At 34.7% G+C, this 18,657-nt stretch overlaps 1 protein-coding gene across 1 annotated transcript; it reads right to left on the bottom strand.

The window, feature by feature from the left end:
• Positions 1 to 1,557: 1,557 nt before the first annotated feature.
• LOC147390255 (cysteine-rich receptor-like protein kinase 10) lies at positions 1,558 to 5,440 on the bottom strand. The gene is made up of 5 exons (XM_086458430.1): positions 5,291 to 5,440; positions 4,587 to 4,797; positions 2,408 to 2,645; positions 2,116 to 2,266; positions 1,558 to 1,979 (listed from the first exon to the last, which is right to left on the bottom strand). Exons 1-5 carry the CDS (start codon positions 5,390 to 5,392, stop codon positions 1,677 to 1,679), a joined length of 1,005 nt encoding a protein of 334 aa, XP_086314556.1. The 5' UTR covers positions 5,393 to 5,440; the 3' UTR covers positions 1,558 to 1,676.
• Between the last annotated feature and the right edge of the window lie 13,217 nt (positions 5,441 to 18,657).

Below are 18,657 nucleotides of genomic sequence, written 5' to 3' on the forward strand. Positions count from 1 at the left end.
ATACTCTTGTTCTTCATGCTGCAAAAGACAAATATATAAAGCAAAAGATCAAACAATAAAAAAATAAATTGTTGTGATATTTTCAGGAATTGTATTCATATTTCTCATCACTTTAAAAGTATAATAGGGTATTTTTGGGATATAAAAAATCAGTTTATTTGAATAGAGTGCATGATATGTTTAGAATAATGATTTTTTGACACCCCCATCACAGAACTGTAGATCATTTGCCTCGGGATACGCAGAATCATCAACAAATCAAAAGATTTAGATAAAAAAATTTAGAAGTCTTTTTTTCTTTTTTTTTCAAATAATTTGCGGATTCCTACATGGTTTAATATTGTAATATGAAGGTTGGTACATAATACCCCTTCAAACGTGCATCTGATTTCAAATGTCCTAGGGATTAGTATAGTTTTATGAAGGGTTCATTTTCTCCATAAATCCTCAGTACATTTTCTCTTATCTCAGCTGTTCGTTTGATAGAGGAGTAGGGTATATAAAACTAAGTCATGATAATCTGACTTAGCCACATTGCATACTCAATCAACACCCCTAAGAACCGTAGGTTTACTCTCCTCTGCTCTCCTTGGGATACAAAACTGCACCTTTTTATCGTGACCCATAGTTCTATAACCCGAGGAGAGCAGATCAATGGTTCCTAAGCCTATCACGTCAAGGGTGTCGATTGAGTATGCTACATGGCTAAGTCAGATTAATTATCACGGTTCTAAAACTAAATACAAGTTGAGAAATTTTGGGGTCTTAACTCAAAACCAATTGGCAATGAGTGAATTGGCAATTTGTGTCCAATGTGAGACTAACCTAAATACGCCCCCGCACATGTCAGCTGGACTTGACTAAAGCACATGAAGATATGAATTGAGTGACGTGGAGGATAGAAAGGCCTTGAGATGTTGACTGTCTCAAAGCAAGGTTGTTAGCCAATAGTTATAAGATAAAGTTATAATTCAATGAGGCTATAATTAGATAAATAAATTGATGATTATATTGTTGATGAATTCAGCATTTCACGGAATTTATCGATATCAAATTTCACTACATTTGTGATCTTGTGAAGGACACAATGAAACTGTGATCGAGTTTTGCCACTCCAAAGATCAAGCTGTCGACACCTTTATGAAGCCTCAACTATTGTATTTTGAACAATTGAAAGGATGATGGCCATGGGGATGGTGGTGTTCAAAGACCAATATGGAGTAAAGGGAGACTGTTGGAAATAACCAAACTGAAGTCTTAATTTTCCATCAATATTAGAGTTCTTTCTAATGTTTAGGAGTAGGTTTGTTTTATTAGTGTTTTTTTTGTTTAGGAGTGGCTTTGTTTTAAGTATATACACACATAAGTACCCACGTATACAAGACATGTATATATTCCAGTAAATATATATATATATATATTTGGTTATTTTGCTCTCATTTTCTTTAATTTTTCCTTTATTTTTTGCCTTGGAGAATTGATAACTACTAAAACTCTTAATACAAAACTATTTGAAAGGCAAAACATACATGTTTATATATGAAGAACTTTGTTGCATTAATTGGCTACTTCAGTTCAAACGTTCTGGCTAACATAAATAACTCAAAGTAGATTCAAGGCCCTAGTTAATGTCGCACAAACTATATTTAATTGTGTGTGATACCAAGAATCCACAATCATCTGGGATATAACTCGGAAATTGACACTTCATACACAGTTGCTTTGGAGTTATTAAGTGGCATGTCAGAGACCGTCCTACTATGAGCAAAAAATGCAGGTCGTGAAGGTAATGCAAGAGTTACAGAATAGCTACTAAGCATAAGAAACACAGATGCCATGGTTGGTCTGTCTGCAACATCTTCTTGAACACATAATAGCCCAATGTGGATGCATCTAATCACTTGGCTCCTTGAAAAGGAATCCTTCAATCTTGGATCGATCAAATCTAAAGCTCTTCCCTCTTTCCAAAGTCTCCACGCCTACAATAACTTAACATTTATCCATTAAAGTTAAATACAAGTTCTAGAACTCAAAACATTCTCGCTTACTTAATATGGATTGGGACTTAATCAATGATATAAAAAAAAAAAAATTCAATCAAATAGTCATACTCACATAGCTTAGAAGGTTCTCATTATGCTCAGATTGATAAAAACTGCTAATTTTTTGACCATTCACCATCTCTAGAAGCAATACACCAAAACTATAAACATCTGATTTTACTGAGAACCGCCCATGCAATACATACTCTGGTGGCATATATCCACTGCATCACATTACCAATAATTAAAATCAATTGAGATGAAAGATATTAGCAAGCTTTAATAATTTATATAAATAATGTAATATCGTTATCTTGATATCATGACTAACTTATTTGAGCTTAAAGATGAAGTTCAGTACTTACTATGTTCCAAAAACTCTGCTAGTACTGCCTTGAGTCTGGTCCATTACAAAAAGTCTTGCCATGCCAAAATCTGAAATTTTTGGGTTCATCTCTGCATCTAACAAAACATTGCTAGCTTTGAGATCTCGATGAATAATCTTATGTTGAGAATCTTCATGAAGATAGAGAAGCCCTCGGACAGTCCCTTCTATTATTTTGTAACGTGTTTCCCATTTCAAATTGGAACCATTTATTGGATCTACAATTCATCAAAAAAAAAAGTTAGGCCTAAAATAATATAGCAAACATTAGAGGCTTTTTTAATATAAGGATGTAGAATGTATATATTTGTTATGGTTTATGGAGCTCTATGGTACTGGTCAACAAGGAGCTGCTGTTAATCAATCCATGGGCCAAATGGGCAAAACCTTACTTTTATGATAGTAGGTTTGCTAACCCTAATTTATTAGGGGTATTTATAGTAAGTTAATATGGGACAAACATTGAAAAGCTTTTTTAGCCTTTTAAGCATTGTGAAATTAGTACCATGGCTCGATTCTTATTACCGGATTTATAGTTTTCCATGTAAATCCATTTGTTGTGGTTGATTTCTTGGTTATTGTTTTCATGTTCATTCTCTTCAATTTATTTTGTATCCCAAAATTATACATTGAAGATTTTTTCAACAATATTATCAAAAGGAGAAATAATATGTTTAGAAAGCCTACCCCAAAGAAAAAAAAAACCAATTATATATAAAGAAAAGCAGGGGGCAATCCAATCAAACACACTACAAAGCAAAGTCAATCCACTCATCTACAATCTTTCGAAATAAATCATTTCATAATTGAATATGTAAACCTCAAATCTAAACCTCTATAGATTTCATAAGGAATCATCAACCAATGTATACCCTGTTTCTACTTAAAAAGGCTGTATAGTGCAAAGACCGAGAAAGATAAATGACAGACATAGGGAAGACCAAATGCATATGTAAGAGGGAAGTGAAATGAGACTAAATGGCTGAGTTAGAACCCTTTCATAACATGACATGTGGCCTTTGTGTTTACTTCACATCCTACTTCCACTCTGGGATGTGTCATATCCTTGCTAAGCCTCATGACCCTAGTATATTAATTGTTCTCCCACTATCCAACAAATCGATCTTTTGGAGTAGCTGGTTGGTTAACATGGTATCAGAGCATTAGGTTCGTATAGGTTACAGGTTTGAATCTTTCCACCCTGATGGGTGAGACAGAGCGTTGAGTGTATCATACCCCAGTTAAGCCATGTCACCCTCTTATATTAATAGTTCTCCCCCTCTTGAACAGATCGGTCTTTTGGAGTAGCTGTTTATTAACATGATATAAGAGCACTAGGTTCATATAGGTCACGAGTTTGAATCATTCCACTCTTATGGTTGAGGGGGAGTGTGGAGTGTATATTTTCCCCTACTCTTGGGTGTGTCGTACCACTCTTAAGTTCCGTGACCCTCTTATATTAATAGTTCTTCCCCTCTCCAACAGATCGGTCTTTTGGAGTAGCTGGTTGGTTAACATATTTTTTGGTTCATATTTGGAATGCCTCCTTGGAAGCACCATGTGTAATCTAAAGCACATGGTGCTTTCAAAATTTTTAAGCGAGATGTGCACTTCAAAGCTTTTTTTCCCTAAATGGCCTAGGTGAAAATGCAATAAATGAGAAAGTGCTTGACGAATTCCCTAATTTCTTACGTATGAAACAAAAAACAATAACGATGATAACTCGAGAGATAGTTAATAAGATCAATACTCAAGATCCTATCTAAATTTTCTACTAAAATAATTGAAAGCCACCTTGGATAGAACCCAGTAACCCAAAATTGCAGAAGCTCAACAAGAAGGAGTTGGAAAATAGAGTTTAAAAGAAAGATTTGAATGAAAAGATTCCATCCCAATTTCTCATCGGAACCTGATGGTGTCCTTAGAGTCGAAGAATGGAAGAGAAAAATATATTAAGAAGACTAGCAATAGACCCAAACTCTTATTAATCATTGAAATTCCTTCTAAAACTAAGGTCCAAAGAATGCTTTAGATGAAAAAAGTGATGTTTACTTTTAAGGATTTGTAAGAAGAATCAAGGATTTGACTTGGCTATGATAAAGTTAATCTCTCTCACTCATACACACAAGTAAAAAATATATGGAGTAGAGAGGACAAACCAAATAGAATGTGATCGAGGCTTGTGTTAGGCATAAACTCATAAATCAATAGCTTCTCTTCTCCTTCGATGCAAAAACCTAAGAGCCTAACAAGATTCCTGTGTTCAAGCTTGGCCATCAAGACAACCTCATTCTTAAATTGTTCTTCACCTTGCCCGGAGTTTCTTGAAAGCCTCTTCACAGCTATTTCTTGTCCGTTGGATAGTTTACCCTGAGAATATATTACACGATCATATGAATAAAATAAAATAAAATAAATTATTTTTGAATTTTTATAAAATTATTCACTACATCCTTCAAGAATTTTTAAGATCTCCTCCAGCCAGACCCTTCAAAAAAGCATCTTTCCATCATTGTTGGTGTGGATTGACTTAAAATTTTCACTTTTATCAAAAGGACACAAAAGAAATTTGAAATAAGTTACAGGATTGTTTTGAAAACTTGAAAGGATAGAGACCACATTTAAAAAAGATGAATGAAGGAAAAGTACAAAAATGAAACTTAGAGAAAGTGAATGGTGATATAGAGGGGTCTTTATACATACAGCCCCTGCAAATTTGAAGACCGGTTGAAGTTCGATTATGCAAAACATTCTCTATATATGAAGAATAGAGACTGGTTTGAGATGCTCTAAGATTTGAATCAAAGACACTTAAGGTTCATATAAAATTACAGATTTTTTGCATGAAATTTTTTTGAATTACCTTGTAAACACCACCAAATCCACCTTGACCAAGTTTATTAGCGTTAGAGAAGTTATCTGTAGCAGCTTCTATTGTATCAAAGCCAAATTGCAAGGATTCCATGCTTATAATCTCCCCCACATCTTCTCCAAAAGTGAATCAAATATGAGTAAAAACTTCACAAAGAGTAAATCTATGAAAATAGGCGTTGTTCCATCATTTGCGACAATAAAAATAAAGGCCATTTATGGGGTATTTGGAGAGTTAGATCCATTATGAGAAACATTAGCAAAGAAGCACATCTCTTCTCATTCAAGCACTTGAGGAGGGAAGCAAAAAAAATCTGTTGATCTCCTTTTTTTTACTTCTAAATATGCTTATGTCACAAGTTTTTCTTTTTTCCTTTTTATTTTTTGTTAACTGTTGTGTTTGATGGTAATCTCTTTGATAATATTGAAAATTAAAGGTTTTGCTGGTGCAGTAATTCTCATTTTGTGTAGTAATGTGGTAGGGTTCAATCTAACTAATCCAGGTTTCTCCATAAGAAAATTATATAGTTCACATGCATTTGATTGCATATTTTAGTAGAAAACACATTTACAGGTCAGGGTGGGAAAATATTTGTAGAAAATTTCCGGGGGAAAATGATTTTGTCATGAGTGTGGGAAAATGATTTTGTCATGAGTGTGGAAAAACTCTGACATGTTTTTTCTCATGATTGCCCCAACCCCAACCATAAAGGATAATTCACCTTCAATGTTTTCCTATGTGTAATCAAGCACATGTAGGATGACTTGAGAAATTCTTTTTCACAATGATAATAAAAAAATTTCTTTTTTTGAAATTTATTTTCCTGAGAAAATATTTGGTAGAAAATCATACACTCCCTTAGTGGCTTCCTTGATGACCAAATTGTTTAGGCCAACACATACATAGTGGCATCAACTTAGATTAATGTTGTCATACTTGATTAGATGATAAAAAAATAACTACTTACCATCAACTTTTTCCTTTGCCCTTCTCTTTGGGAAACAATAGTATGCAGTGATGGTGGAGAGAAGTGCTATTGCAATGATTGAAGGAACAACTATAACCACGACAATTGGGAATGAATTTTTCTTCGCTGCGAAAATAGGATCAATTTTCTTTTGTAAGTAATCCAAATTGTTGAGTGTAGACACCCCATTTTTGCAATTACCTGATTAATCAACTTGTCAACCTGATCGCGACGATTCCCAATGATAGATGATTATCCCAATGCTTTATTTGTTACTTGATATATTTCAGAAATTCAGATGAGGTATCTCAAACTAACAAAACTGTAGAAATCACGTTATGCTAGGAAAATATAACCCCAAAAAAATAGAAATCATCATCTTGCAGACAAAAAGAAATTTTACGATAAAAATCACTAAAAAATGATCAAATTACCAAAATACCCCTAACATCAAAACATCCTTAAAGTCCCCTTACGCTTAGAAAAACTCATTCGATACATAAAACAACAAAATGAAATCAAATAAATCATTTCGTCAATTTTCACCAAATTCGATAAAATTACGAAAATGCCCCTCATAAGGGTTGACAATCATTTCACGCCAAAAAATTTCATAAATAACACAAACCAATAATCTCATTGAATTCCTTACAAAAAATCGATTCCAAAACATCCTGGAACATCGAAAATCGACTTGAAAAGCAAAAGTTTTCTTCGGAAGCAAAACGGTAATTTTTTAATTTTTAAAATTTTTAATTTCGAAATTAATAAATATTAATTAACGTAAAGTAAAACCTTAATAAAATTAATTTAAAAATCTAAACCAAGTCAATGTCATAAGACTTAAGTCAAAATCCTAATCTAAAGAAATCAAGTCAATTTCATAAGACTTAAGTCAAAATCCTAATTAAAATCCTAACCAAGTCAATCTCATAAGACTTAAGTCAAAACCCTAATATAAAAAATCAAGTCAATCTCATAAGACTTAAGTCAAAACCCTAATCTAAAAAGATCAAGTCAATCTGATAAGATTAAAGTCAAAACCCTAATTAAAACCTTAAAAGTAACCTAATCAAACACTAACTCTACCCAAAAAACTCTATAAATATAGAGCCTCCACAACCTAATTTCGTAAGTCAAAGAAAATCCTAGAAAAAATTGGTCAAAAAGTCACCCTAGCCTTCCTAAAATCCTGATTTTAAAACATTAACCCCTTACCTATCATCCAAATCCTAACTTTTATAAAAAAGACTCTCAAAACTCTCCAAAAATCACATAGAAACCCATCAAAATACTAGAAAAAACTCAGATCTAAGGAGGAGATACTTCATTTTGGAGATCCGAAGCAGATCCGGTAATAGATTAAAGCGATGAGAATTTATACGAGAAGCTGTTCTACCATATCTGAGGAAACAAGTTATTGTGATCGTCACAGGTATAATTTCTTTGTCTTTTTTATTTATTTTAGGTCTTTAGCAATGTAATATTCTTCGAAATTAGTAAAGATCAACGTTTACCGGGCGGGGTTGGTGCCTAACACCTTCCAACCCCGTAACGTGATCCCCGGACTAAGTATTTTTTTTAAGTAGATTAGTTGTTTTTATCCATCTTGAGTCGATGCTCGGTTCCTAAACCATAATAACTAGGTGGCGACTCCCAAACCTCGAAAATCAAAAGTGGATCCGCACACCCAACGGATCGAGGGCGCTTTCATTGAGCATCAAATTTTAAAACAACTTTATACATGATAAGCAATCAATTGAAGGAGTTCATGTAGGAATAGAAAAGATAAACTCTAACATTCAATAATTAGCTGTTTAGAACAACTACAACACACTCAAGCACGCGGTAGGCATTCCCTCCCAACTGTCATTTTGTAGAGCCAGAGCCTCAAGGAGGGACTCCAATGTACTCGGGCTCTAGCTCTCTACTTCAACTTTTTCTAGAGAGTGAAAGTTTGATAGTCAAAAGTAAAGAGTTGATTTCTCTCTCTCTCTCTCTCTCTCTCTCTCTCTCTCTCTCCCTGTTTGCGCAAAGCAAACTATGGCAGTTGTGAAAAACATCATTGTAGTTGCATCTTGTGGAAAAGTAATATATATATATTAAAATATTTCTGAAAAGCAATTGTGGCTTGTAGTGTTGGAGTGCAAAGCCCTTAAATAAGCATAGGTGCTCTCTACAATAAAGTGGAGGTACCCCAATCTTTTTTCGATTATAGGTCTATAAATCTATGCAATTTCATTTATAAAATTTTATCTAAAATTATTGTATCTAGACATAGCCCTACTCTCCCTAATTTCATCTTCCAAGAACAAAGAGCTTTCGTGAAGGGGAGAAATATTTATGATAATCTTAGCATTACTCACGAAGTTTTTAGGGGTAAAAACATAGCTTTGAAGATGGACATGAAAAAGGCTTTTGACCGACTCAATAACCTTTCCTCTTTGCAATCTTATCAAAGTTGGACTTCTCTGTTAATTAACTTTATCAATTTGGTAAAAGAGTGTCTTCATTCGAATTCTTTATCTATATCTTGATCAATGGAACTTCTCATGGATTCTTTCCAACAAGGCAATTTGCTCTCTCCAAGTCTTTTTAAGACTTGTTGTTTTTCCAACGATTTAATTATTTTCACCAAGGCCACATAAAGTCCTTATCTGGTAATAGATGTATAAATCTGATCCGGGAGGTACTTAATTTATTGTAAGGAAAAGTTCCGACGAATTATTTGGGAGTTACACTTTTCAGCAGCTGAGTTACAAAAGTTATATGTAGAGATTTAGTTGTGAAAGTTTCGAAAAAAAATTACAAGGTTAAAAGGCTAAATTTGTATCTAAAGGAAGCCGTCTAACCCTTGTCTCTCACGTGCTTTCTTCTACCATCCCTGTTTATTTGATCTCTCTATTCTTCCCACTCTGATTGCCAACTCAAAACAATTGGAACCTTTTTTTACAAGGTAATTTTTTTAGGGTTGATAATGATGAAGCAAGAAAGCACCACTTAGTTTCTTGGAGAAAAATTTGTAGAACAAAAATCAAAGGAGGTCTTGGTATCTGAAGTATTCAAGATACCTACAAAGCTAGCATGACAAAGATCTGTTGGCGGATTTAAGCAAAGAAAGGTCTCTCTAGATCGATTACTTAAGGATAAAATAATTGGTGGACTGTGTTGAGAAAAATCTAGAGTACTTGACTCTAAATGCTCAAATATTGGATATAAACAAGTAAACAAATTATTTGTACTATACCCACAATAAAAATACCACTCACAAGTTGAAGAAGAAAATAACACTCTATTAAGAAAAAATACAACTTTTACAAACACTCACACTTTCTACAACCTCTCAAGACCTCTTACTTATTGTTTGATTACTACTTGATTTTTCTCACAACTTGATACAAAATGAGAGATCTCACTCTTATTTATACTTGTGGCACCTCCTTACTAATGGCTAAGATTGTGCCAACACATTTTTAATCTAATGGTTACAATTTGTCATATAGAACTTTCTACTAAAATATCTTTTAGTCTAGAGTTTTTTATCAAAATATCTATTATTCTAGAATTTTCTACTTTTCTCTTATCTAAAAATATCTAGAGTTTTCTCTAAGAAGATTGTAGGGCTCTAAATTACCATTGGACTTGGGCAATAAATGTGGGCTTTTCCTAATTGGGCTGGTGTTGAATTTTAACATTCTCCCTCACACCAGCTCTCACTCTTTGTATTATGCTGAGCTGATGGCGAATGTTCTCAAACTTGCCAGTACTCAATCATTTCGTAATTAGATCATCTATTTTTTATTTTTCTCATTTCAATTTCTTCTTAAAGAACATTCTCTCTTTCATAGCTTTGATCCACTTAGATCTTTATGATGCTTCTTCAAATATCTCGGGTTCTTTAGCAGTTGCTTCTTCAGTTATAGCTGCATTGGCATATTTAGGATTTGGTTTGTGAATTCTGGTTGACCTTCTTAGTTGTGATTGTGGAGTTAATACTTCTGCTTCATCAAGATGATCTGATTGTTAATACACATCAGTTTTCCAAGGATTTTGAGCCAACTCTTGATCACCATCATTGTCATGCAGATCTTCGACTTCATTTGAACTTGGTTGAATTTTGACAGTGTGCTCCTCCATCTTTTGTTGCAACTTGTCTTCGAATTCTTTTGAGTCTGGCAACATCTCTTTTCCTGAGAACCACCAAGAAGATACTTCGTCGAATACCACATCTTGTGATGTATAACATCTTCCAGTTGTAAAATCACAACATCTCCACCATTTTCTCTGATTGTCGTATCCCACAAAGATACATCTAACTGCTTTCTTGTCAAACTTGTTACGTAAATGATCAAGAAAAAATACATAGCATACACATCCAAATACTCGAAAGTAACTAATTGTAGGCTTTATGTCCCACAGTTTCTCAAAGGGTGAAACAAACTCTAACCTTCGTTGAGGAAGTTTGTTGATCACATGAGCTGCTGTTCTCATAGCTTCGGCCCAAAACCTTCCAGGTGCATTCTTTGCATGTAGCATACTCCGATAAATTTTTGCAAGATGCCGATTCTTTCTTTCTGCTACACCATTCTGTTATGGTGTATTGGCATATGTATACTGACGACGTATTTTGTGTTCTCGTAGGTATAGGGAGAACTCATCCGAACTATATTCTTCTTCATTGTCTGTGCGCAAACAATAAATCTTTTTTCCTACTTCTCCTTCAACTATCTCTTTGAACTCTTTAAACTTTGAAGTTTTAGATTTTTCTTTCATAAAGAAACCCCACACATACCTAGAGCAGTCATCAATGAAGATGACCATGTACCGCATTCCGCCAACTGATGGTTGCTTAACTGGCCCAAACACATTAGAGTGAACTAACTCTAATGGTTCTTTTGCTTTAAACTTCGATTTCTCGTATGGCAATTGATGTGCTTTACCATACTGGCATCTTGCATAGATCGTGTCTGTTCTCACATCAAGCTGAAGAAGTCCCTTAAGCATCGACTTCTTTACCATCACACTTAGCTTGGAATAACTAACATGACTCAACCACATGTGCCACAAATCTGCTATCTCGTTCTTTCTTGTCTTGTTTACATAAGCAAACTCTGCTGACATTACGTAAACTAACTCCAATCGTCATCCCTCCATCGTTGGCTTTTCTAAGATTTTGATGTCACGATACACCTTCACATCTTGGGAATCGAACAAGACATAGTAGCCTGATGATGTTAGTTGAGCCACGGATGGTAAATTTTTCTTCATTCTTGGAACATGGTAAACATCTTGAAGTGGCACCTGGTTAGAATTATAATGAGGTGTGACTATCATCTTACCGATGTGAGCTATCGGTAACCTTAAGTTGTCAGTCGTCACCATCACACAACTTCCCTTGTACTCAGACAAGTTTTGCAACTTCTGTTTATCACCTGTCATATGATTTGAGCACCTCGAGTCTATGATCCAGTCATTCTCGTAGTTAATCTATTCAGATGTAGCTGTAAGAGCTACTTTTTCTTCTTTTACAAACGATGCTTCAACATCCCATTCATCTTCGATTTTCTCCTTAGAATCGAAAGTAGCAGCATTGCTCTCAACATGTTTTTTCTTGGACTAGCAATCTTTCGTAATGTAACCCTTATTCCCGCAATTGTAATAATCGTCGTTGAACATTCTACTATTACCGTGATTCTTTGAAACTCCCCCTAGATGAGAGCCTTCCTCTCTTTGATGACCTTTTGTTTTGTCATCATTCATTTTAGATCCGCCTCTGACGTGCTGCTTGAAGTTGCTTTCACTTTTGCTTGTGTAGAGTGCTTCCTCCTCACCCTTTAACAAGACTCCTCCCATTTGCTTAGCCAAAGCTTCTTAACCAACAAGCAAATTTTCGAACTCAACAAGTAATGGTTGTGTCAGCCATCCTTGTAATACAGCAACAAATCCTCGGTATTCGAGTTGCAAACCATGGATAATTATTCTTTTTATCCTGGTTTTCCCAATAGCAGTATTCGGATCTAACTTTGAAATTTCGTGGCATATAGACTTCACCTTATGAAAATATTGAGCTATCGTCATGTCGCGTTGCGTCATTAATAGCAGCTTGTTCTCGAGAAATTGCATCTTTATATCGTTTTTCTTTGAAAAGAATGTAGCGAAAGTATCCCATGCTCCTTTCGATGTTTTAACATCCCGAATGTGCTCCAACATTTCTTCTTCAATTGTGGTTTTTAAAGTAAACATCGCCTTGTCTACTTTAATCTTCCATTTTAGCAAGAAACCATTGGCATCTTCTGTTGTCGGTTGTATAACTTCACTGACAATCTCCCAAAGGTCTTGATTTTATAGGTAAGACTCCATGCGTGTTGCCCACGTGTTGTAGTTTTAGTTGTTGAGCTTCTCGACAAAACTTCGATTATACGGATCAAGCTTGACTAACGATCCTGCAGAATAGTAAACTCCTTACAACTCAAGATAGCTCCACCAAAATCAATCATTGACAACCTCGCTCTGATACCAATTGTTGAGAAAAAATTTAAAGTACTCAACTCTAAATGCTCAAATATTGGATATAAACAAGTAAACAAATTTCTTGTATTATACCCATAATAAAAATATCACTCATAAGTTGAAGAAAAAAATAACACTCTATTAAGAAAAAACACAACTTTTACAAACACTCACACTTTCTACAACCTCTGAAGACCTCTTACTTATTGTTTTACTACTACTTGATTTTTCTCACAACTTGATACAAAATGAAAAAACTCACCCATATTTATATTGTGACACCTCCTTAACTAATGGTTAGGATTGTGCCAATACATTTTTAATCTAATGGTTACAATTTGTCATCTAGAACTTTTCACTAAAATATCTATTAATTTGGAGTTTTCCACCAAAATATCTATTATTCTAGAATTTTCTATTTTTTTCTTATCTAAAAACATCTAGAGTTTTCTCTAAAAAGATTCTAAAAATTGGGCTCTAAATTGCCATTGGACTTGGGCAATAAATGTGGGCTTTTCCTAATTAGGCTGGTGTTGAATTTTAACAGGCTGCCAGCTCTCGGGTTAGAAGTACAGAAAGTTCTTCCCTTTGAGGAGGAGTTCTTGCGCGCATCTTGATGATTCCATGCACATCTTTGTTTCTCCATAATTGAAAAGGAGATGGTCCCCTAACAACCTAGTTCGCTGAAGAAAATCCAAAAATTAATAATTTTTTATGGTGTATGGATTGAGACTCTTGTGCAAATGATGATTAAAAAGCCCGAAAGCTATTCAAGTAGTTTTGTCGATTGTCTGTTGTCCCATTTGCAAAAATAATGCTCCTTGGAGAAATTGGTTTCGACGTACCATCCTTGGGGAGCTTTTCCAATGAAGGTGGCTTGGAATTCAATCAGGGACACTCGAAATAGTTATTCATTCAAGAAGTTTTTTGTCGTCCCATTTACAAAATTCATGACTTTGTGGTGGTGGGCTGGACCTGTGGACTCAGTTTGAACCCCTTATCTGTTTGATTCAAGATGTCCTCTTCCCTTATCTGTTTTTCACTTGTAGAATGGCAAAACAAATTAATGTGGGTCTTCTTCGCAACCCGCCTCTTCATGGATAACAATGTGGTGTGGTGTGGTGTGGTGTATACGGTTAGCGAGGAATGAAGCTATTTTCGAAAACATTCAGCCAACATCTTCCAAGATTCTTGCTAAAATTCTTTAATGGCTGTTAGAGCTGGGTTGTTATATTATTAGACAACTACAAGATCCACCGGATCATATTCCACCAAATCTCTCGACTTAACCGAGTCTCTGTACAGCAACGTATGCGATAGAGATTTGGTGATGATCCACTAAATCTCATCTTAACCGAATCTGTCCAGCAACCGTGTGCTAGTCATTGGTAACCAAATATCTTGGTATCTCTATCCCTTAAATCGTGTATAACGTGTGTAAACAGTTGTTATTTTTCGATGATTATTCCAAATATTCTTGGCTTTTTTCCTATGCGTTTTAAACATGAGACTATATCCAACTTTATAAAATTTAAAACTCGTGTTGAAAATCTCTTTTCAAGTAAAATTAAATTTATGCAAATATACAAATGTGGTGAATATGGTAATGCCAATCACAACAATTACTTTCAATTATTTGTTTACTCCATCATGGAATTTCTCGTCGTCTATCATGTCCCCACACCCCAGAACAGAATGGCGTTGTTGAGCATAAACATAGACATATTGTTGACACCGGTTCACTCTTTTGGTGCAGGTCGGAATGCCCCATACATATTGGGTAGACGTGTATCTTATAAATCATCTTCTTACCCGTGTTTTGGAGTATATGTCTCCTTTTGAAAAGATTTTTCAACGTCATCCTGATTATAAAATACTTCGTATTGTTGGATGTGCATGTTTTCCCTATTTTCATCCATACAATCAAAATAAACTTCAATTTCAATCTGAACAATGCATTTTCATTGGTTACTCTCTTAATCACCAAGGTTATAAATGCTTAGATATGGACAACAGCCAAGTCTACTTGTCTCGTCATGTAGTCTTTAATGAATCGTCATTCCCTTATAAATCCTCATTAGTTACTCCATCCTCGACGATGGACGCATCTCTCCCTTTACTCCTTTATCCAAAACCACTAGTGCCACCTCTTCCCACCATAGATCCTACACCTAAACTTGTACCACAATATCCATCTATATCTTCACCCCACCTCTTCCTTCAACATTAAACCCCATCATCCCCCTTATTATGCCCTCTACTCACCTTGAGGAATCGAACACATTCTTGAACCACCTTCATCAATGTCGATAGAATCTACTCATGCTATGACAACTCGTGGCAAAGATGGTATTCAGAAACCTAATCCCAAGTATGCCCTCAGGATCACGTTTACACAAAAACTTTTCATCCAGTCGTCAAGCACACTACTATTCGCGAAGCCTTGGCTATTTCTATACATCAACAATAGCAGATATAGCAACTTGATGTTCAAAATGCTTTCCTTCACGACAATCTCAATGACGAAGTCTACATTCTCGAACCTCATGGTTTTGAGGATCGAATGTTTCCTAATCATGCTTGTAAGCTCCATCGTTCTCTTTATGGCTTGAAACAAGCACCTAGAACTTGGTTTCAATGTTTTTCGGACTGCCTTGAAGAATTGGGATTTATTGGGTCTAAGACTGATTATTCCCTTTTTACCTGTCATCGCAACGGCATCACTATTTGTTATTAATCTATGTGGATGGCACCAAGAACTATGAGACAAATCTTCTACAACTAATAACCAACTTAGGAAAGTTATTTTCCATGAAGGATCTTGGTTGTTTACATTCTTTTTAGGTCTCGAGGCTTTGTTTACTACATATTCTCTTTAACTCAAACAAAGTATCAATGTTAAGTCATGTTCCTCTCATGTTGCTAATGGAACAAAAATGGCTCTTTTAGAAGGTGATCCTGTTTCTGATCCAACTGAGTATCGTAATGTGATTGGGGCCTTACAGTATTTAACCTCAACTCATATGGATTTATCATATGCTATTAATCAAGTCTGTCAGTATATGCATTGCCCGACCTCTACTCATTGGACAACAGTTAAACGTATTTTGTGTTATGTCAAGGGATCCTTTGATAAGTACCATATTTGACTAGTTAGGGTTTGTATGTGTTATTGTTGGGATGTTCTCAAGAATATAAGGTTTCATTCCTTAAACCCATTATTTTGAAATCCTATAATCTCTTCTTTGAATTTGATTTTGATTTTGAGATAAATTTTGGTTAATCAAGTCAAAAGCCTCATGTTTCATGGTTTGGGTGGAGGTTTTAACTTTCATGTGAGTTCTTTTAACCATTTTTTCCTCACAAGTTAAGTTTTCGTGAAAAAAAAAAAAAAATCATGTTTATGCTCTTTATTGTGCGAGATTTTTTTTTGGGGGGGGGGGGGGGGGGAAGAACTAACATATATATTTACAGGAGGTATGACTAATTTCATTTTCTTCATTGTTTCATATTTTCTCTAATTTTTTGTTTCAATTTTTTCCATGTGGGATTTTAAGCATTAAGTCAAAGCATGCCTTTGGAAGGAGTTGAAACCAATGAGATTGGAATGAACACATTGATACTAGGTTGAAAAATATGAAATTAAGTTGAAAAATGAGAAAGGGTTGGAAACAATGATATTAAGTTTCAAAATAACAAAGTTTAAGTTTAGATCAATGAGAAATTGGTAGAAAACAATTAGGGTTCTCAAGGTTATTGTTTTTAGAACGATTAAATCAAACACAATCGAGTTGTTTTGATCAAAGGACATTTTCATAATTTCAACACGTAAGGGGATATTTTGACAGTTTACCATCTCGGTTAACTGATTATTGTTTTTGTTAACGGTTTAATCGAATCAACGAAAGTCAAGGGGGTAGACCTCTTTTGGCATTTTGTAGGGGGGGACACCTCTTAGCCAAGATTTGATATGTATATACACTAATTTTTGAAAGTTTTCTAGTTCGTTGAACTCTAATTATACCTGAACCATTCTAGTATTGAATTTATGTCGTTCTTTGACTTTTTGACTGGATTTTTAAATAAAGAACTAATTGTATATTCCGTATTGTACTTGAATTAACCTCGTATTGACTTTTTTTAGTACACCAAATTGCTAACTATGGTCCCCACCCCAAGATGGTGAAACCGGCTAATTATATGCAAATGAAATTAGATGTGCGGTCATTTTCAAAAATCATAGACTCCTGTGAAAAAGAAGCTATCCTAGTATATAAAAAAAAATTGCCCTTCATTCGGTTCTCTCCAAAAGAATTCAAATTAGCAAAAGTGGAACTAAAGAGAAATTTATTGAGTACTCCAAACTAATTGAAAATACCTTTTCGGGTTGAAAATAATATTTTTCATAAAAGATTGAAATATTCATAACCTTTTAATTAACACATTAACCACTCAAGTTATTTAATGATTTGCAGGGTCACCTAGAGTCTTATGATAAGATAGTTGTTACTTGTGACCCAACTTTTATTTATTGCACATTAAAAACGTGCGCAACTTAAGTTCAATTCCGATTTTGATACATTATTCATTTTAATTCCCAAACCTTGCCTCGTGTGAATTCATCCCCTTCATAATCAAATTACGAACATTCCATAATTACACGGAATTATTCTTCTTTTTTTTTTCCCCTTCATTTCGTCATTTGGGGATCACTTCGTATATATAAAAGGGTTTTTAGTGTTTCAGACTTCTAACTTTCACAAGTTAGGACTTCAAGTCCCAACTCTTTTAAATTGCCACTACTTTATCCTTAAAAATTGCCACATCAACAAAAATCTAACTTTTATACCCAAACTACCCTTTGATCATCTCTGACGCTAAACTTGCTACTGCATTTCGTTACAAGTGTAATTAGTACACTTTTTTATTAAATAATATATTACTTTCTTTGCCATCTACAAAGAAAACAATGGGTATTTTACTCGAATCTCACATAAAAGTTGTATTGGTTTTTGGATGAGGATGTGCTTGTTTATTTTGGGGAATGACCATTGTGCCCTTAACCATCGTCAGATTTCTTCAACATAATTATGCCACGTCACTCATATATATATATATATATAGGGAAATGTTCAGCACCCTAAGTTTACCACACACTTTAACAAATGTTTTTTGTCCTACATGGGTTAGAAGTTTTGAAATAGGCTGATTTTTGGTGAGGATGATCTCTATGATTAGAAGATCATCCTCCCCAAAAATCAGCCCATTCCGAAATGTTTAGCCCCATGTTTGAAAGTTAAAAAATCGTGAACCGTCCATTTTTTGTAAATCATTTTTTATGAGGTTAGAAGTTTTGGAATGAGCTGATTTTTAGTGAGGATGATCTCCTCACCATAGAGATCATCCTCACCAAAAATCAGCCCATTCCGAAACTTCTAACCCATGTAGGACAAAACACGTTTGTTAAAGTGTGTGGTAAAACTTAGGATGCCGAACGGGACCCATATATATATATATAGGGAAATGTTCAGCACCCTAAGTTTTACCACACACTTTAACAAACGTTTTTTGTCCTATATGGGTTAGAAGTTTTGGAATGAGCTGATTTTTGGTGAGGATGATCTCTATGATTAGAAGATCATCCTCCCCAAAAATCAGCCCATTCCAAAATGTTTAGCCCCATGTTTACACGTTGAAAAAATCGTGGACTGATTTTTGGTGAGATGATCTCCTCACCATAGAGATCATCCTCACCAAAAATCAGCTCATTCCGAAACTTCTAACCCATGTAGACAAAACGTGTTTGTTAAAGTGTGTGGTAAAACTTAGGGTGCCGAACGGGACCCATATATATATATATATATATATAGAGGGGGTGGTT

Source organism: Akebia trifoliata, chromosome 11 (genome assembly GCF_017979445.1).
Source record: "Akebia trifoliata isolate Shusen 1 chromosome 11, ASM1797944v1, whole genome shotgun sequence".
Classification (NCBI taxonomy): Eukaryota; Viridiplantae; Streptophyta; class Magnoliopsida; order Ranunculales; family Lardizabalaceae; genus Akebia; species Akebia trifoliata.

What these genes read in the sequence shown, in the direction of transcription:
- LOC147390255 (XM_086458430.1), bottom strand. Translation starts at nt 5,392, where the DNA reads ATGGAATCCTTGCAATTTGGCTTTGATACAATAGAAGCTGCTACAGAT. An exon ending in GATTTGGTGGTGTTTACAAG is followed by an intron (nt 4,798 to 5,290) that starts GTAATTCAAAAA and finishes ATATATTCTCAG; the next exon opens with GGTAAACTATCCAACGGACA. An exon ending in CCTCGATCACATTCTATTTG is followed by an intron (nt 2,646 to 4,586) that starts GTTTGTCCTCTC and finishes GATGAATTGTAG; the next exon opens with ATCCAATAAATGGTTCCAAT.